The sequence below is a fragment of the Anabrus simplex genome, chromosome X, assembly GCF_040414725.1.
Source record: "Anabrus simplex isolate iqAnaSimp1 chromosome X, ASM4041472v1, whole genome shotgun sequence".
Lineage (NCBI taxonomy): Eukaryota > Metazoa > Arthropoda > Insecta > Orthoptera > Tettigoniidae > Anabrus > Anabrus simplex.
Genome location: NC_090279.1, coordinates 109,194,511 through 109,211,497, shown reverse-complemented (window position 1 = coordinate 109,211,497; position 16,987 = coordinate 109,194,511). Strand labels below are relative to the sequence as shown.

The 16,987-nt window shown below is 40.2% G+C and overlaps 1 protein-coding gene across 4 annotated transcripts in view; it reads left to right on the top strand.

The window, feature by feature from the left end:
• The window catches only part of LOC137496899 (uncharacterized), a 374,642-nt gene that overhangs the window by 83,329 nt on the left and 274,326 nt on the right, over window positions 1-16,987 (top strand). For all 4 annotated transcript variants that reach the window (XM_068230587.1, XM_068230589.1, XM_068230588.1 and 1 more), the window contains exon 3: window positions 8,068-8,186. In XM_068230587.1, coding sequence (XP_068086688.1) covers window positions 8,165-8,186 — 22 coding nt within the window. In that variant the 5' untranslated portion in view covers window positions 8,068-8,164. The remainder of the gene's footprint in view (window positions 1-8,067; window positions 8,187-16,987) is intronic.

Genomic DNA, 16,987 nt, shown 5'->3' with positions numbered 1-16,987 from the left:
ATATCACATCATTCATTTCATCTCATTAACTCCTCTGATGAGGTTGAAGGGCATCCGGTCATAAAAACTCGCTAAAAAGATTCATCTCACTTCATACCCGATCCCGTAGAGAAAAGGACAAGGGTTGGATATATATACATACTTTGTCTGTAAATATCCAATAAGGAAAGTTTCTCGTGCCAATTGTGTTCGCATATTCCCAGGGCATATTTCAGAAAATATGCATCGACAGCCTCTATAGAGTGGAGGTTCCCCATGCTCCTATTCCTTTAGTTAGTACAGGAATTACTTTTACTTGAAAGAGATGCATTCTGGAGACAACTGGAAGAGACAGCTCTAAAAAAGGGAAAGGAAAAGAAGGGAGATATGGCCAGAATTTTATGTAATGGAGACCATGATAAAGAGATCATGGTCTGGCACGAACCAAAACCAACGGCACGTCATGTATTTACTAGCTGTACACGGATACCAGCGCAAACTCTGCAAGTCAGCTTTGCTATATCAATCTCTTCTTGAAGTTTACAAACTTGCACGCTTCTCCTTATTTCCTCATTTTGTATTCTATCTCGTCTTGTCTTTCCCTGTATGCTCCTCAAGAATCTCATTTCAGCTGCTTGTATCTTACTTTGGTTCTGCTTAGTCAACGTCCAGGCTGAAGAAGCATATGTCAGTATAGGTTTATAATAGGACGAGTATAAAACCTTCTTGCACTTCATTGGCACATCTTTGTTCCATACAATGTCTCTCACGCACTGGAAGAAACTTGCATACTGCTGTATCCTTAAATCAATTTCTCCATTCAAATTTCCATCTTGTGACATCATGCTGCCGCTGCCCAAATATTTAAAAATTTTCACTACTTCAAGGGGCTCATTTAATATTTTTATCACTCCCCTGGATTTTCTGTTACCTCTTGTCATGATCAAAGTCTTGCTTTTCGCATTACTAATCTTCATTCCAAAATGTATTTTCTCCTCATTCCACAAATCAACTTGTGTCAGTATTTCCTCTTCATTATCTCCCCAAACTAGAATGCCATCAGCAAATAGCATAGACTTTACTTGCTCGCCCATCATCTCCTCCTTGATATTATGTAGAATTCTATCCACGATGATAATGAAGAATAAGGGAGACAATACACTTCCCTGTCTTAAGCCTGTCTCAACACTGAACCATTCAGTTTGACCCACTTTGGTTCTACCACAGCTTTTGCAATTTTGATACAATGCTATTACCATCTGTATTGTTTCATTCCCAGTCTGTGTGTCTATCAATGTTTTCCATACCAAATTCCAAAGAGGTGGTACGTGTTGCAATACATAAATGGGCAGCTTGTCTGAAGAAATGTGTCCAGATATATGGCAGAGACTGAAGGAGGCCCATTAAGGGCCAAAACACGTATATTTAATAGTGGTTTTTAATCAACATTTGTGCACTGACAAAGGTGGACTTCTAAAACTAGATAGTTTCTTTACTCATGGGATATAAACTTGATGGTTTTGATCCGTATTGAATTGTGATCACATTAATAACTAAACCTATGTCATAATGGTCCACCTTTTCAATACCGGTACTATATTATGCAATGTTTAAAATACATTTTTAATCGAGGAACTAGTTTTGGCCTTGGCTGACCATCATCAGCCTTAATGCAAAACTGTACAAACAAACACACACAAATGATGTTAAAATGAATGAAAAACATGTGGGATGAACTATGTGCAAAACACGTAAAATATGACAAAATTAAAATCAAGCTCTAAAATTCTTAGATGTGCTGAATCAGGTTAAAGTGTTCCATTAGTGCTTGTTGTTAAAATATAATTAAAATGCTGAAAAATTCCTCTGTTGGAAATTATCAATGGTCGAATCAAGGGCAGCACACAAATATATGATTAAACACCTGGCACGTTTTTAGATTGCAGCTGGTAGAGATTCACAATTCAATGCGGTGTCCATGAAGTTAACCTTTCGTTGCGGCATATGGTGCGTGGCCTACTGTTGTGTGCCTCATGTACCCTGCAGTGAAATGCGAATCTCTACCAGCTGCAGTCTAAGAACGTGCCAGGTATTTAATCATATCTTCATGTGCCGTCCTTGATTCAACCACTGACCATTTCCAATAGAGGAACTTTTCACCATTTTCATGATACTGTAAAAAGAAACACTAATCAAACATTTTAACATGATGCAGTGCATCTAAGAATTTGAGAGCCTGATTTTAATTTCGGCATATTTTATGTGTTGTGCACATAGTTCATACCAGATGTTTTTAACACCTTTTAACGTCATGTGTGTGTGTGTGTTTATATATTTCCTTTAGTTATTAGATCTGTTTGTACAGTTTTGCATTAAGGCTGATGATGACCAGCCAAGCCCGAAACTAGTTCCTAGATTAAAAATGTAATTTAAACATTGCATAATATAGTATTGAAAAGGTGGACCATTACGACATAGGTTTAGTTAGTTTTCTTTACTGTTAAGTCAATACCGAACAATTATGAGATTCTTAAATTGCCCTGTACCGGAACACAAGGACGATATTAGACTTGAAACTTCTACTGGGCACAAAACCAGAATGGACATGGACAGAATGACCAAACGGATCGGTGCGACGTAGAGCAAATAGCAAAAAAAGAAGGTTCTCTCCTCTGTGCTATTTCAGGTATCGTTTCACATCATTTTTACATGCTTTTTTCATTGATACATATGCAACCCTATTATAGTTAAGTGCTACTGAAATAAAATGGCGTATGGCTTTTAGAGCCGGGAGTGTCCGAGGACATGTTCGGCTCGTCAGATGCAGGTCTTTCAATCCGACTCCTGTAGGCAACCTGCGCGTCGTGATGATGATGAAAACGACACACTCCCAGCCCCGGTGCCAGCTGAATTAACCAATGATGGTTAAAATTCCCGACCCTGCCGGGAATCGAACCCCGGACCCCTGTGGCCAAAGGCCAGCTCGCTAAACATTTAACCATGGAGCCGGACAGTGCTACTGAGGTCAATGGAACAACTGAGGGCATCTGCGCGGAGTCAGTGTGAAATCTATATGGAAGAACAGGTGTTGCACTAAGGTGTAATATTTAAACAAGTTAACCTGGAATCCACACATACAAACATAACCCAGGTTAAGAACCTATTATACGCATGCAAGAGGGCAGTCGGGACAATGTGGGGTCTAATGTCGGCAATGGTAATGTGGATATACACAATGATTATTAGACCACTGATGACCTATGCAGCATGTGATATAGTTGTTGATTCCCAAACGGAACCTGAAATATTTGTCCCAAATGAGTAAATTTATAATACCCGTTATTGGAGATTATAAATTTCCAGCCAACTCATTCCCGGTATTATAAATTTACTCATTCAAGACAAATATTTCAGGTTCCCTATGGGAACAACATTTATATCATCTGTTGGCCAGGCAGGCATCAATTTTTTGTAATGAGACTAAGTCTCTCATAGTGCATTGGCACTGCCGGTGGCTCCAAGTAGCCTACGCAGTGGCCTCCACAGTATGCACTAGCCATGCGTCTTGGTGGGTGTGCTATTTACCAACTGATGAGCCCAACTTAGCAACTGGGGAGAAACGCTGGCAGCCGGGAATGATAACTGCATACGGGAGATAAAACTCCACAATAAGATTGGGCCTCTTAAATAGGCTTCTGATAAATTCACCTGCATACACCCCAGCGTCAGTGGGTAGGGTCTGACACATCCCACTCTCATGAGTCTAGTGTCAGACCTAAGACGAAACGCAGGTTAATAGAGCAAATGCCTGAAAAGCCATACATCTAATTTTTGATATGGGGGCCGATGACCTTCGATATTAGGCCCCTTAAAACAACAAGCATCATCATCATCCTCATTTTTGATATGCTCCATGGGAACTTACAATTTCCAATGAATCACATATCGTTCACATGAGGTACTAGTTTCAGCACTAAACTTGTGCCATTATCAGCCAACAAGTCATGCCTCAAGGAAAATCTGAAAATGAACGACATTGATAAGAACATTTTCGTACATACAGCCATTAAGGCACTTGAAGTTGTCTGGGTTACATCCAAAATTGTTTGGTATTGTCATACACTTCTCAAGCTCTCAGAGTACAATGTTGTTAAAATAATATGGATACCTGGGCATGCAGGCATAGAAGATAATGAAAAAGCAGATAATCTGGCAAGAAAAGGGACAGAAAAACCTTTTGTGGGCCCAGAACCAATATGTGGGATCTCTTATAGACAAGCCCGCCTATACATAGGTAAATGGGTACAAAAGAAACAAATGGAAAACTGGAAAGAACTAATAAAGAGCCCAAACAAGAAGCATACTAAGGAACTGCTGGAACTCGGTAGAGAATATATAAGATGGGTAGTAGGACTGCTGACTAGACACTGCCATCTTTGAAAGCACCTACACAGAATTGGAGTAATAAGAGACAATGTATGTAGGAAATGCTTGATTAATTAATTTCATTATGTTCCGTATTGATATCTATCATATATCATAGAAAGAAAGAGAGATCCACCTGCTCAAAACGTATTTATTAAGAGTTTTTTCTTAAAAACAGAACCGGTTTCGATTCATCACAGAGTCATCTTCAGCTGTCATACATTTACATTAGACTACATATTCTCAATAGTAATACCTTGCCAAATTTAAAACAATTTTGTATTGAATGACATTAAGTAGTCATATCTACGAGTGGTTATCCTGTTCGTATATTTAAGTTTGTTTGAAGAATAATATTAAAACGATAACTATTTGAAACACATTTTAAAAAATTTACAATACATGGTAAAACACATTGCTATGTACATTTGTACTGTCACCTTTCCTTTTTGCAAATAAAACAAGTTCTTGGATCAATTCGTCAGGTATAAAAAGGTAATATGCTTGAATACAGCTTTATAAGCTCTTATAGTGTTGTGCTAGGCTTTATACCTTGTCAAGTGACGGAAGTTAGGTTGACATATACTTAATGAAATGTATCACGTTCATAATAGTAGTACAATAGGTAACTTAAAAAAAGTGTTGATTGACATATTAAATATAGGCCTAAACCATATAAAACACATTAATTGCACATAAGGCAAAAGTATACTTCAAGATGCAAACATCTATTGATGAATTAAATGAAAAGTATAAACATTCATGAAGGTATATATTGAGTTCGTTCATATGGGGCACTACGTCATCGGCAGATAAAATATTTACAATGGTTGAATGATGATTTCAATGAGTACGATGACATAGTTCAGTTCGAATCAAAATGTAGAAAACTGAAGTGTATGACCAATGAGATGGCAGATGCTGTCTCGCTAACTGTGAAATCTTTTTTTTTTTGCTATGGGCTTTACGTCGCACCGACACAGATAGGTCTTATGGCAACGGTGGGATAGGAAAGGCCTAGGAGTTGGAAGGAAGCGGCCGTGGCCTTAATTAAGGTACAGCCCCAGCATTTGCCTGGTGTGAAAATGGGAAACCATCCTGCTTGGCGATTTTAATGTCGGAGTAGGAAAGGACCACAAAGTATGAAATGGTGTCACTGGCCAGGAGGGAGTTGGCAGTGAAAACTCCAGTGGTATTAGAATCCTCTCAAAATGTGCTGAATATGGACTGATAATCACCAACACCATCTTTTGCCAAAGGGATCACTTCAAAACATCATTGCAGCATCCTAGTTCGAAACACGGGCACCTCATTGACTATGTAATCGTCTGCTAGCAAGATCTACGCGATGTTCTCGTCACCAAAGCAATGACGGGAGCTGATGACTGTTGGACAAATCACCAACTTATTACATCAGTGATGCTTTTGTCACTGTCCACCCAGAGGAGGAAACAACAGGAGAGCTTTAGACATACTTTTGACACCGATAAGTTTGACAATGCAGAAATTACGTCAAAATTCAGAGAGCTCCTTCATCGATCTTTGCCAAAAGAATATCAGCCTGAAGTAACGCAACACTGGGAGAATCTGAAGACCACTATTCAAGATTCTTGCAAAGAAATATTAGGATATAAGGCCAGAAAACATCAGGACTGGTTTGATGAAAATGATAAAGAAACTGAAGCATTGATCTGAGAGAAGAGAAATGCCTTGCAAGCATGGCGAAGGGACATGAACTCCCACTCTAAGGAACATGCCGTAAGTATTGCCAAAGCAAAACCCGTGAGCCCAAGAATGCATGGTGGACAGCAAAGGCAAAAGAGTTTCAATATCTAGTAGATAAAGATTCATGACAATTCTTCCAAGCGACAAAAGCAGTTTATGGTCCCACCACCTTTGGGATGAATCCCCTTTGGTCCAGTGATAACAGTACACTTTTTAAAGATCAATACTCCATGATGAATAGGTGGAAAGAGCATTTTGAAGACCTCTTGAACCAGGAATCGATTATTGATGAACAGGTGTATGATGAATTAAACCAAGCTCCCATCAATGAAGAGCTTGGCTCCCTGCCAACACTAGATGAAGTTAAGCATGGTGTCAAGCAAGCAAAGCATCATAAAGCCAGTGGTATACCAGTGGAAGCTCTCAAAGAAGGAGGTGAGGAATGAATAAGATACATACATGAACTGATCTTGTCTGTCATGCTGTACGGTCGTGCTCGTATAGTGTCTTAACACTGACATTATACTGGGATTCTTTCACCATGGTCTCTATGCTGTGTGTATGTATGTTTGGTGGATTTGTGCGATTATGCATCTCTCACAGGTGCTAGTTTAGCTCCACAGTTACTCCTTTATTTACATTTGCTCTGTGCTCTAATTGCCTGATTAGTCGTTTATTTTAAATAATTTTCCTTTCTGCTTAGATGGGTCATTTTTAGTAATGCTTGTTGGTTGCAGTAACTATGGCAACCTCTCGTCCTCCTTGCATTAGTTTGGTGTTATCTACTGGTTTTGCCCTTGACTTTGAAATGATGATGGCTCATATTTAGCATTACCGTAGGGAGATAATCATATATATGCCCCATATATATTTGAATATTGAGCAACACTGTGGGTTCGTTAAATTGGAAAGCTTTGTGAGAGAGGCGAGTAGCCAACAGTTTCATTTTGGATCGCGCGGAGTTAGAGGACAGTCAGTAGCAAGCTTTGAAATAGTGAGTAATTTGAAAGCTTGAACAAGTCTGCAGAGAGTGTCGCAGTATTGCCTGATAAGCAGCGTGCTCAAAGTAACCCAATCGCGGGATAGAAGGCGTGGTTGACGGTCATTGTGAAACCCAAGACAAATTTTTCCACACTACCAACTTCATCCATCGCAGTGCTGACCTACTATTATCTTCTGGAAGAAATCTGTTATTTAACCTATGCTTCAGTTTTGATATGAATACTGACTTGTAGTTGATTTTACAGACACATATCTGTTCATATTTTGGCTACTTTAAATCAATGTACTGAATTGCTCTTTTCCAACTGTCGTGCGCTTCGTCTTCAGCAAGCGGTCGATCCCAAGCCATAGTCCCCTGGGGAACCCCCTCTTTTGAATAAGCCAAGTGAATCTATAACGCCACAAGCAGCAGGGGAAGTGTCCATGTTAGTCGGGACTCCAGTGTTCTTTGTCTGTTATACATTTCAACAGTAACGCTATTACTAATATAGTTTTGAGAACCGAATGTAATGAACAGTGAAGCTATTTGAGAACTCTCTTAAAATGCACAATCCTGCTGCGAATTAAGACCGATAAATCCGGGAGTGAACAGTATGTTATTGTGGCAGGTACCTCTGCCCATATGACGAAATAGAGTAATGCCAAGTGCACGAGGCACAGTGTACGTTGCAAATTTGGGACGGTAAAGGCTCAAACCTCCATGACTCTCGTGGACTGATTTAACAGTGGTTATATGCAAACATTTATCGGGTTGCGTATCGCTATCACAGGAGTCGTGTGTGCGCTCAACACGATTATTTCACTGTATATGGTCAATATACGAATTATTCCGTTAAATATTAACTGTGAACGAAGGTCAATATTCTATCTGTTTAATTATTTGTATAGAGTGATATTTGCGTGTGTAAGTGAAAAGGTATTAACTATTCATTCTAGGAGTGTTATCTACAAGGACTACGATGGCATCATCCTGTGCTGATCCAGTGTTATGATAGGAGCGTAAATCTACAGCCACAGCAGTCATGTGACTGGCATGGAATCCAAGATTGACAAAGGTAAGTGAAATGCTAATAATATAAGCATGTTCTTAGAAGTCAGCTTAGTTTCATCCTATGTAGATTTTAAGTTTACATTAAAAGTCAGCTCGCTAGGGCTGAGCTATGCTTTGTTTTAGGTTTTGTAACTGGTTATCGAGGGCGATTGCATGCTAATGCCCTTATTTTTCTGTGTTAGTTTAGTACTGGGAAAAGAGGATGCAATTAGGTGTAGATAGGAATGTCTTATTTCGTTTTATTTCAGGTTACTACGATATATGTATTTTAGGTGTAAAATCAGGAGGTAGCTTCTTCATTACCGATGCTATGCGCCCTTAATGCTTAGGGGGATGAGAATAGTCAAAGCAATGTAGGTTTCTTTAATTACTACACAAGAGCGCGTTTTCAAGTACATTTCGGCCGCCGGAGAAGTGTGAGGCGACGTTGAGAAGTAAGAGTGTTATTTGAGTGGAGAAGAGAGACAATTTGGGAAGGAGTGTAATAAAAGTGCAAAGGAAAGGCGGAATCACCTAGAATATAATGAGGGTAATGAAGCAGGAAAATGGGCCTGTGAAAATTTCAGTGAAGGAAAAAAATATGAGTTATAGCTGCTTGTTAAGAGACAGGCTTGAATACGCCTGGATATTCGGTAATACAGTAGAGATTCGAACCCATCCGCGGGTAGTTGTAATTTTTTTGACACTTTGAGTCAAGTTTACTTAATTTTATAATTTAATTTTCGAACAGTATCGATAATTTTATCATGTGCTTAGTTAAATCCATTTTACCCCAAAATTTGCTTCTTATTCACACTAAATGACACTGTTTCCCATTCATATACCGTAGGTTATTCTTAGGAAGTTAGCTTTAGTTTCAACGCTCAAGTTTTGACCGAACGTACCACAAGCTCTTCGACTTAGCCTGGCATATCTATATTTTGGATGGCGCCGTATCACGTGGGGAGATAGTCATTTTTAGCGACCCAGTACCGTGGGGGTAATTGTCATTTTGGGCACTGTTTATACCTACTCTAGATCATTATTTTGGGCTGACCGCATCTTTTGTAGGCAATTTTAGGAGTGTATTGTTCGAAATTTTGGGGAGGATCATAATTGGTACCCAATATTTAAGTTAAGAGATAATTTCAAATAGGCACATTATAGATGACAAAGTCCGATATTCTTGTTCGATACTCAGACTGAGTCATGTGATCTGGCAACTTGACGTACTAGATAATCGAGTCTACATTGCGGTAATCGATAGTACTTATGTCCGTACATGAATACGGGAGGGTGAGGTTTCCTTGGAAATCGTATATTTAGAAGAAGTTGGTTTGGTACATATTGGCATTAAAGTTAAGTTTTGTATTGTAACCAAACGAAGAAAGTTACCAATATGAGAGGTAAAGTTAAAAACATATCACACGTACCCTTGAAAACTTATAAGTCTTATAAGACAATAATTATTGACTAAAAATACAAATCTCAATAAAATTAATGCTAATCTCACACCCCCAATCATGACGTAGATGTGATGGCAATAAGTGTACCTAATACAAAAGTTGTAAGAGCTTTGCAGGAGTAGTGAAGATTAAAAAGGAGGACAGATAGCCGATGGTAGAAGCAGGTCAAATAAATCAGCGATTCCACTGGCAATTCGAGAACAATAAAATGATTTCTAGGTGAGGCAAGCATACGATGTGTATCCTTCAGATACATTCGACTACAGACATAGCCTAAAAATTTATGTGAAATACATTTGCATAGCCAGTGATTTTAAATTTGTTTTTATTTGGCATAAAATAGGGACACAAGTTAGTCTCAAGCTCTGATGTAAATTTGTAATTACAGGGGCATAACTGTTAAAGATTGCAGGTGTATGGACAATTGTTGTGGGAAATACCGTATAAACCTTTAATCGGAAATAATATGCAAATGTAGTTACGCATTGATGTCTAATACATAGATTTGAGCCCGAATTAGGACAGGCCTACATTTTTATTTAACATTTGGGGCTACACGAGTAATATTCTGTAAATTATTTATACACGGCTGAATATTTTTTCTTTTATCGCGATATTAAAAGCACATGATATGAGTTAGGCAGTTTCTGCATGGTGAATTTTGGAAGCCATATTGTTTGTGATTATGCAGACAGCAGAAAATGGGAATTTAAAATTAAAATTTGAAAATCTTGGTACTACATATATAGACTTTTACGCCGGAAGCATGGCTGTCTTATTCGAATTGAATAAGATGGCAGTAACTTGAGCCGATCTTCTGGCTAAGATGGACTTTGCAGGGGCGGAAGCCAGGGTGCGCGAGCAAGAGTCGAAGGAGCGTATGAAGAAGATGGACCTGGCACCTGCGGAAGCTATGAGATGCAAGCAGGAACATATGGCAGAGATAAAGGACAGAATCAAATTACCAGCACTAGAGGCTGAGAAATGCGAACTCACGATCTGCGGAGACGTAGTGAAACAGATAATAGAAGGGAATGAGAAGCTTGTGGGAAGGATTGAAGTAGTTCAGAGATGTCATCAGGAGGGTATGAATCGCTTAGAGAAGCGCATTGACGAAGGAGATTCGAACCGAGGAACAGGTAGTCCAAATTCAAAAGATCCTTTAGGAGCTGATAGGGAAAGTATCAGATGGAGCCTTAAAGACAGAGAAACAACTAGTAGTTTAGATGAGGCACGCACGGAAATATGAAAGAATAGGAGAGCGATTGATCAACTCAGTGCAGAAACGGAGGAGAGATTTTCAGCCATCACCGAAGAAATCAGGACTCAGGTTGCCGAAGTGAAACCGAAGAATGAAGAAAAGCTGGAAAGAAGACTATCTGAAAAGGAAAGGGAAAACGTAGCAAAGATGAAAACCCTGGAAGAAAAACTTTCGCACGAGGTCGCGGATCAAATTACGGACAAGGGCGAGGAGATCAGGAAAACAATTCTGACAGATAGAGAGACCACCAGAGGTAATATACCTGAAGCATGGGCAGATTTGAGTCAAAGGAATGCTCATAATTTGACATCTACAGAAAAGGAAGTTGGAGTTGCCAGATCTCAGGACAAGTAAACAAATGGACAAGTTTAAATGTACGATTCAACAGCATAGCATGGAGAGAGAGAGAGAATAGTAATGTGGGCAGTCATAAACCTTGAAATGAAAACCAATATCTTGATCACTCAAGGGGTCCGTCACAGCTAGACTGTACATTTACGATATATTTGTACCACATGCGATTCCTAGGAGTCAACATAGAGAAAACTCAGTATTCACGCTCGATAATGCCTGAGCACATTATGCCAACATCTTTCAGAGATTCCTGCACGAGTGCCATGGGCTATGAAAGGAGTGGGCACCCAGAATTTCCGAACTGAATCAGAGTTAAGACTAGGACCACTTGCAGCAACACATCCGTGCGAGAAATTAGACATACCAGCAATCAAAGCCCTTGGAGAAGGTTCGGAAAGAGTGCGGAAGTCTGTTTCAACAGAGCGTGTGGTGCCTTGTCGGAAGCTATAAAGCTATTAACTAAGTGAGGGGCCGATAAAATTCCTAATTAACCACTTGACGTACTTTGACCGATCTCTCCGTCCTGGCTCTCAACCGTACTCCGGTACAAAGACCGATCTCTCCGTCCGCGCGTATTGTTTATTTCCGGACCCGCTCCAAGTCGGTTTCCTTTGTGAAAGGATTTGATATTAGTAAGGTAACCTCTTGACAGGTGGAATCACAGTTTTATTCCATTGATGTATTTGATAAACGCTTCTGTACAGTTATTCCGCAGAAAGAATAACCTGTATCTTAGCAACCTCACCGTAAGCGAAATCATGGCTGCCTCCAAGTTGAGAGACGAAGCGATTTTGTGGGAATTTTTAGAAGACAATAACATTGATATAGAAATAAGCGATGAAGAATTTAGTGGATATGGAAAGTAGTTCATGTGATAGAAACTTTAGCGCTGCTAGGGGTGAGCACAGTGCTATTTTGCCGTCAAATATGTCACTGAATTTTAGGCCTACAACTGATGCCACACCAGCGGCTTCCAATCATATTTTACACGATAGGGAATGGAACTGGGAGTACGTAAGTTATACTCTAGAGTATCATTCACGCATCGCAACTGGTGAGGGTGTTTTCCAAAGGCACCTACGACAATGCCCGAAGGAACTTCAAGTTATGAACGAATTTTTAACAGCAGACTTTTTGGGAACATCTAACTAATAAGGTAAATGCTTACGCAAGTAAATGTCTTGTATCGGCTGCCGAGGATATAAATAGGGTAATGTCATATGGAAAGGAACACTGGTTTCCTGTATCTGTGGATGAAATGAAGGCCAGATTACCTTGAAGTGGTAATGTACAGTATGATGGAAAAAAAGACGTCCAGACCCAATCTTGTTGTTGACTACAACCGTAGAAAGGGTGGTATTGATTCACATGACCAGAGAGTCGCATCATTCCCCTTGACGAGGAAGTATGTAAAAGGATATAAAAATATACTTCTACATGCTAGACATGACACTTCTGAATTTCAACATCATTCATCACCTCCTCAACTCTGACAAGAAGCGAGTAGGCTTTACCAGCTTCCAGATCAATTTGGCCGAACAGCTATTGGCAAGTGTGACCTTGCCTGACTATCGAAAATAAGGCACCCAAGCCTTGGGGATGCACCAGTGAGTCTTCAAAGGGAGGCACTGGGGACCCCCAACAAGGAAGAAGGTTATCCCATCACGGAGATGCAAAGTCTGTGCAACACGGGATCTGAGGAAGGAAACTTCATATGAATGCCACGGGTGCAAGGTGGCGATGCATGTATATGACTTTTATGATCTACTATATTCATAAAGACTTCACAAAGTACATCTGACAGTAGTTCGGATATTTCCTTTCATTAAGTTGCTGTAAAGCATGCTTTTTCAGTGTCGGTGATAATATCATGTAAATTAATGAAAATAAATGGTACACCAAGGCATAAATAAGTTCAGTTAAATGGTATGTGAATGGGTTAAGACACTATTACAACTGCGCTTTGGTGTTTAACCCCTTGGCTTATCACACGTTGAGCAATGACTTGTGTTTGGAGAATAACGAAAGAGGATGCCTAATTTGAATTTGTAATCGTTGCAGAAAATGTGGTTTGCTCGTGTGTATCATGGAGGTATGATCAGAAAAAGAAATTTGGTCACCTTATTGGAATTTGGAAAATACAAGTTCAAAAATCATGATATGTAACTATTTCAAAATGATTTAGGTAAGTTTCCTCAAGAGAAATCTGAAGAGAATACACTAAGGATATAAAAGGTTCAATTTTTTTGCTAGTTGCTTTACGTCGCACCGACACAGATAGGTCTTACGGCGACGATAGGGACAGGAAAGGGGTAGGAGTTGGAAGGAAGCGGACGTGGCCTTAATTAAGGTACAGCCCCAGCATTTGCCTGGTGTGAAAATGGGAAACCACGGAAAACCATTTTTAGGGCTGCCGACAGTGGGATTCGAACCTACTGTCTCCCGAATACTGGATACTGGCCGCATTTAAGCGACTGCAGCTATCGAGCTCGGTCTAAATGGTTCAAAAGGATTTATCAGGTGAAATAGGAGAACTGTATTCTATCCACTTCAACCAATTCAAATACCAGGGAAATGTGGGATATAGCTAGCTCTTGCGGAAGTTTCAGTACAGCGGTGCTATGAAGTGCACAGGGATACAGGAAATTATCACCTAGCTTACAAATTACAAATAGAGTAAATCTTAATTCACACATCTTCTTTAAACATTCTTTATTATCTCAGTCTTACATCTTCCTCTTTCCATAAACAATGGAAATAGTCTCAGTCCATCTTCCTTACAGTACAATTCACCATGAGCAATGGACCTCTTATGTTGCAGGAAGTAAATGTGAAAAAAAAAATTCACTCCTCACCGTAATATGTGACCTGATAAAACCCCAACATGACCACTTTATTACATTCACAGATAAGTCCTTAACAGCCACAAATTTCTTCGAGAAATAATAACTTGCCCGAGCATCATATTATTGACAATCTACAGTTAAATACTGATATTCCCCCACCTTCAACGATTTGTATGTTGCCGAGTTCAGGTGTGATAAAATCTATGCTGACAAACTCCCAACCCTGATACTTTCTGGAATGTATCTAATGAGCCCAGGCTACTTCTAATTGAGATAGAAAGATGGGCAAATTTTCAGGTCGGGCCTATACATACAGTGGAATCTCAATTCTCCGTTTTTGGAGGGACCACTGAAAAAAAACGTACAACACGGGAAGACAGAAAATCTGGGAATGAATGAACCATGAACAATCTGGCTAAACATTAAAAAAAAAAAAAAAACTGTATACTTAAAATCTTACAAACACCCTTAAACCAAACCAAATTACAGGCCCAATGGGCCTTCCGCGCACCAAGCAACTGCTGCTCGGTCCTAACGCCTGCAGATTACGAGGCAACGCATGGTCAGTGTAACAAATCCTCTCGGCCGTTATTCATGGCTTTCTAGACTGGGGTCGTCATCTCACCATAAATAGCGCCTCAATTAAAGGTAATTGTAGAATGAGTGAACCAGGAACCTGCCCTCATATCCAGGTAAAAATGCCTGACCTGGCCGGGAATCGAACCTGGGTCCTTCGGGTGAGAGGCAGGCAAGTTCGACCGCGGGGCCGGCTTCAAGCATTAATTACCGGTACGGGACATAAAAGTCTCAAAAGTTTACATTCAGTTTTACCGGCGAAACTTGTCGATTTCGTCTGAAAACTTCTTTCATTTTCAGCAACTTTGATCGGTCAAACTGTTAGAAAAACCCAATAACATCAAGACAAACAATCGACCACAAGTATCTTTTAATTCTCTAATCTAATAAAATAAAGCACATTGGATACAAAAGCGCCCAGCATGATGGCAAAATCCGTTTTTCTTTAAATCTTCCATTGTAATTTGGTCACCGGTATACTGTTCGTAGTCAGTTTATGGAAATATTGTGTCTTGTCTTGTCTTGTCTACATCATTTAATGGGTTTCGCTTGAGAGCGGTATACCCAGCCACGTAACCTAAAAAAGGAAACCAAAGTATGGAGGAGGTGGACAAGGAAAGTCAAAAGTGAAAAAAAGGTAGGAAATTAAAGAATGAAACGACAACACGACTACACAGGAAAAACACAAGGACACAAGGGGACTAATCTTCACGCCAAAGCGACCGATACTTGGTGACTTACTACTAATCACAAACAGACCGGTTCGCACCGAGAGGAGGAAGAAGGTATCGAAACTACTAGACCGGGTGGGAGATAGAAAAGAAATAGATAAGGTAACTACGGTTACATATCGAGTATCGAACACGTCTATATTGTGGTACCACGAAATTGGGAATGAATAGGATATGAGGTAGATATATAACCATTATCAGAGGGAATGCGTGTTATTTGGTTACATTACTACCGGCATTCCTGGTAGACCTATTCTGTGAAGCAACAAAAGATTCGAGGTTGTGTAAAAGAGCCACAACTTCCTCCTGTAGAGTAAGGAGCCTTTTTGACTATGTGGCATCGTGCTCAGCTGCCTTAGCATACGCCCCAAGTTTATCGGAAATAGCTGGAATTATTTTCAAAACTGGGTTCGAAGCCCGGGATGTTTCTGGCTTTTCGTTCGCAGGCGACACAGCCTGCTGGGAAGGAAAGGGAGTGTTCATCCCGGATACAGAGGAATTGGAAGATATGGCAGTCGTAGCCGAGGGAGGTATTTTGAGGAGTTCACGATATCCCTGGACATCATACCCTGGTGACCTATCCGGACTTGGAGTGTGGGATGAGACAACCGCCGTAAATTTACGTTTTCTGGGCTTTTGATTCTGTAGAACCGGCGCAGATTTCTGGTGTGGAGGAAATTGTTGGAGGGTCAAAAGGGGGTTGAATCTATTGGACACTGGGGTAAAAAAGGACTCGGAGGATAAAGGAGCACCTTCCAAAGCCTGCTTTTTTTTCATATCCTGTTGTTGTTTATGTTCTGGGCATTGTAGAGATCCTACGGAATGCTCCCCGGAACAATTGAGACAAAGTCTGGTAGGATTTTTACATACTGTAGTTTCATGATCTTGTGCGCAATTGGCACATCGAGGGAGTTGAGCCCTACAGTTTTTTCTGGTATGGCCATATCATTGGCAACGCCGACAGATAGTCGGTTGAAAGACACATGGGTCGACCTGGGTACGAACCCAATAAATGGAGACGAAGGCAGGTAAAGTCTGACTACGAAATGTGAGTTTAATGGTGCCAGTTGGAATACACCAGACCCGGCCATCCTGAACGGAGCGTCGGTTCATTCTCTGAGCTCCAACGATAGGGGGGGTCGATTCAGCAACCTGACAAATTTCCTCTACGGACAAATCTTTATCAACCCCTCGAATAACTCCGATCTTATATAGTGACGTGGAAGGAATAAACGCTTTGAGATTTTTTTCCTTTAAGATAGGATTGGTGAGAAAGTTATTAGCTTTTGTGCTTGTCTGAAACTCAATTTGAATCCTATGGGGACCTCGCCTAGCAATTTGAGTAACACCCGAAAATTTACGGTCATAAAAAAGTTTTCCCAAAGCCATGGGATGCATACTGCCCAATTTCTTACTTTCATTAATGGCCTCCACAAATACTAGATAGGGGCCTTTATGGGTATCATCATATATCTGCGTTTCAGGTTTAAGAGCATACACATCAACCTTAGTAGAGGAAGCACGGTTACGATCCGATGGGGTTGGGTCATTTAACACAAGGGTATTTTCCATAGAGTACTCACGAATATCAA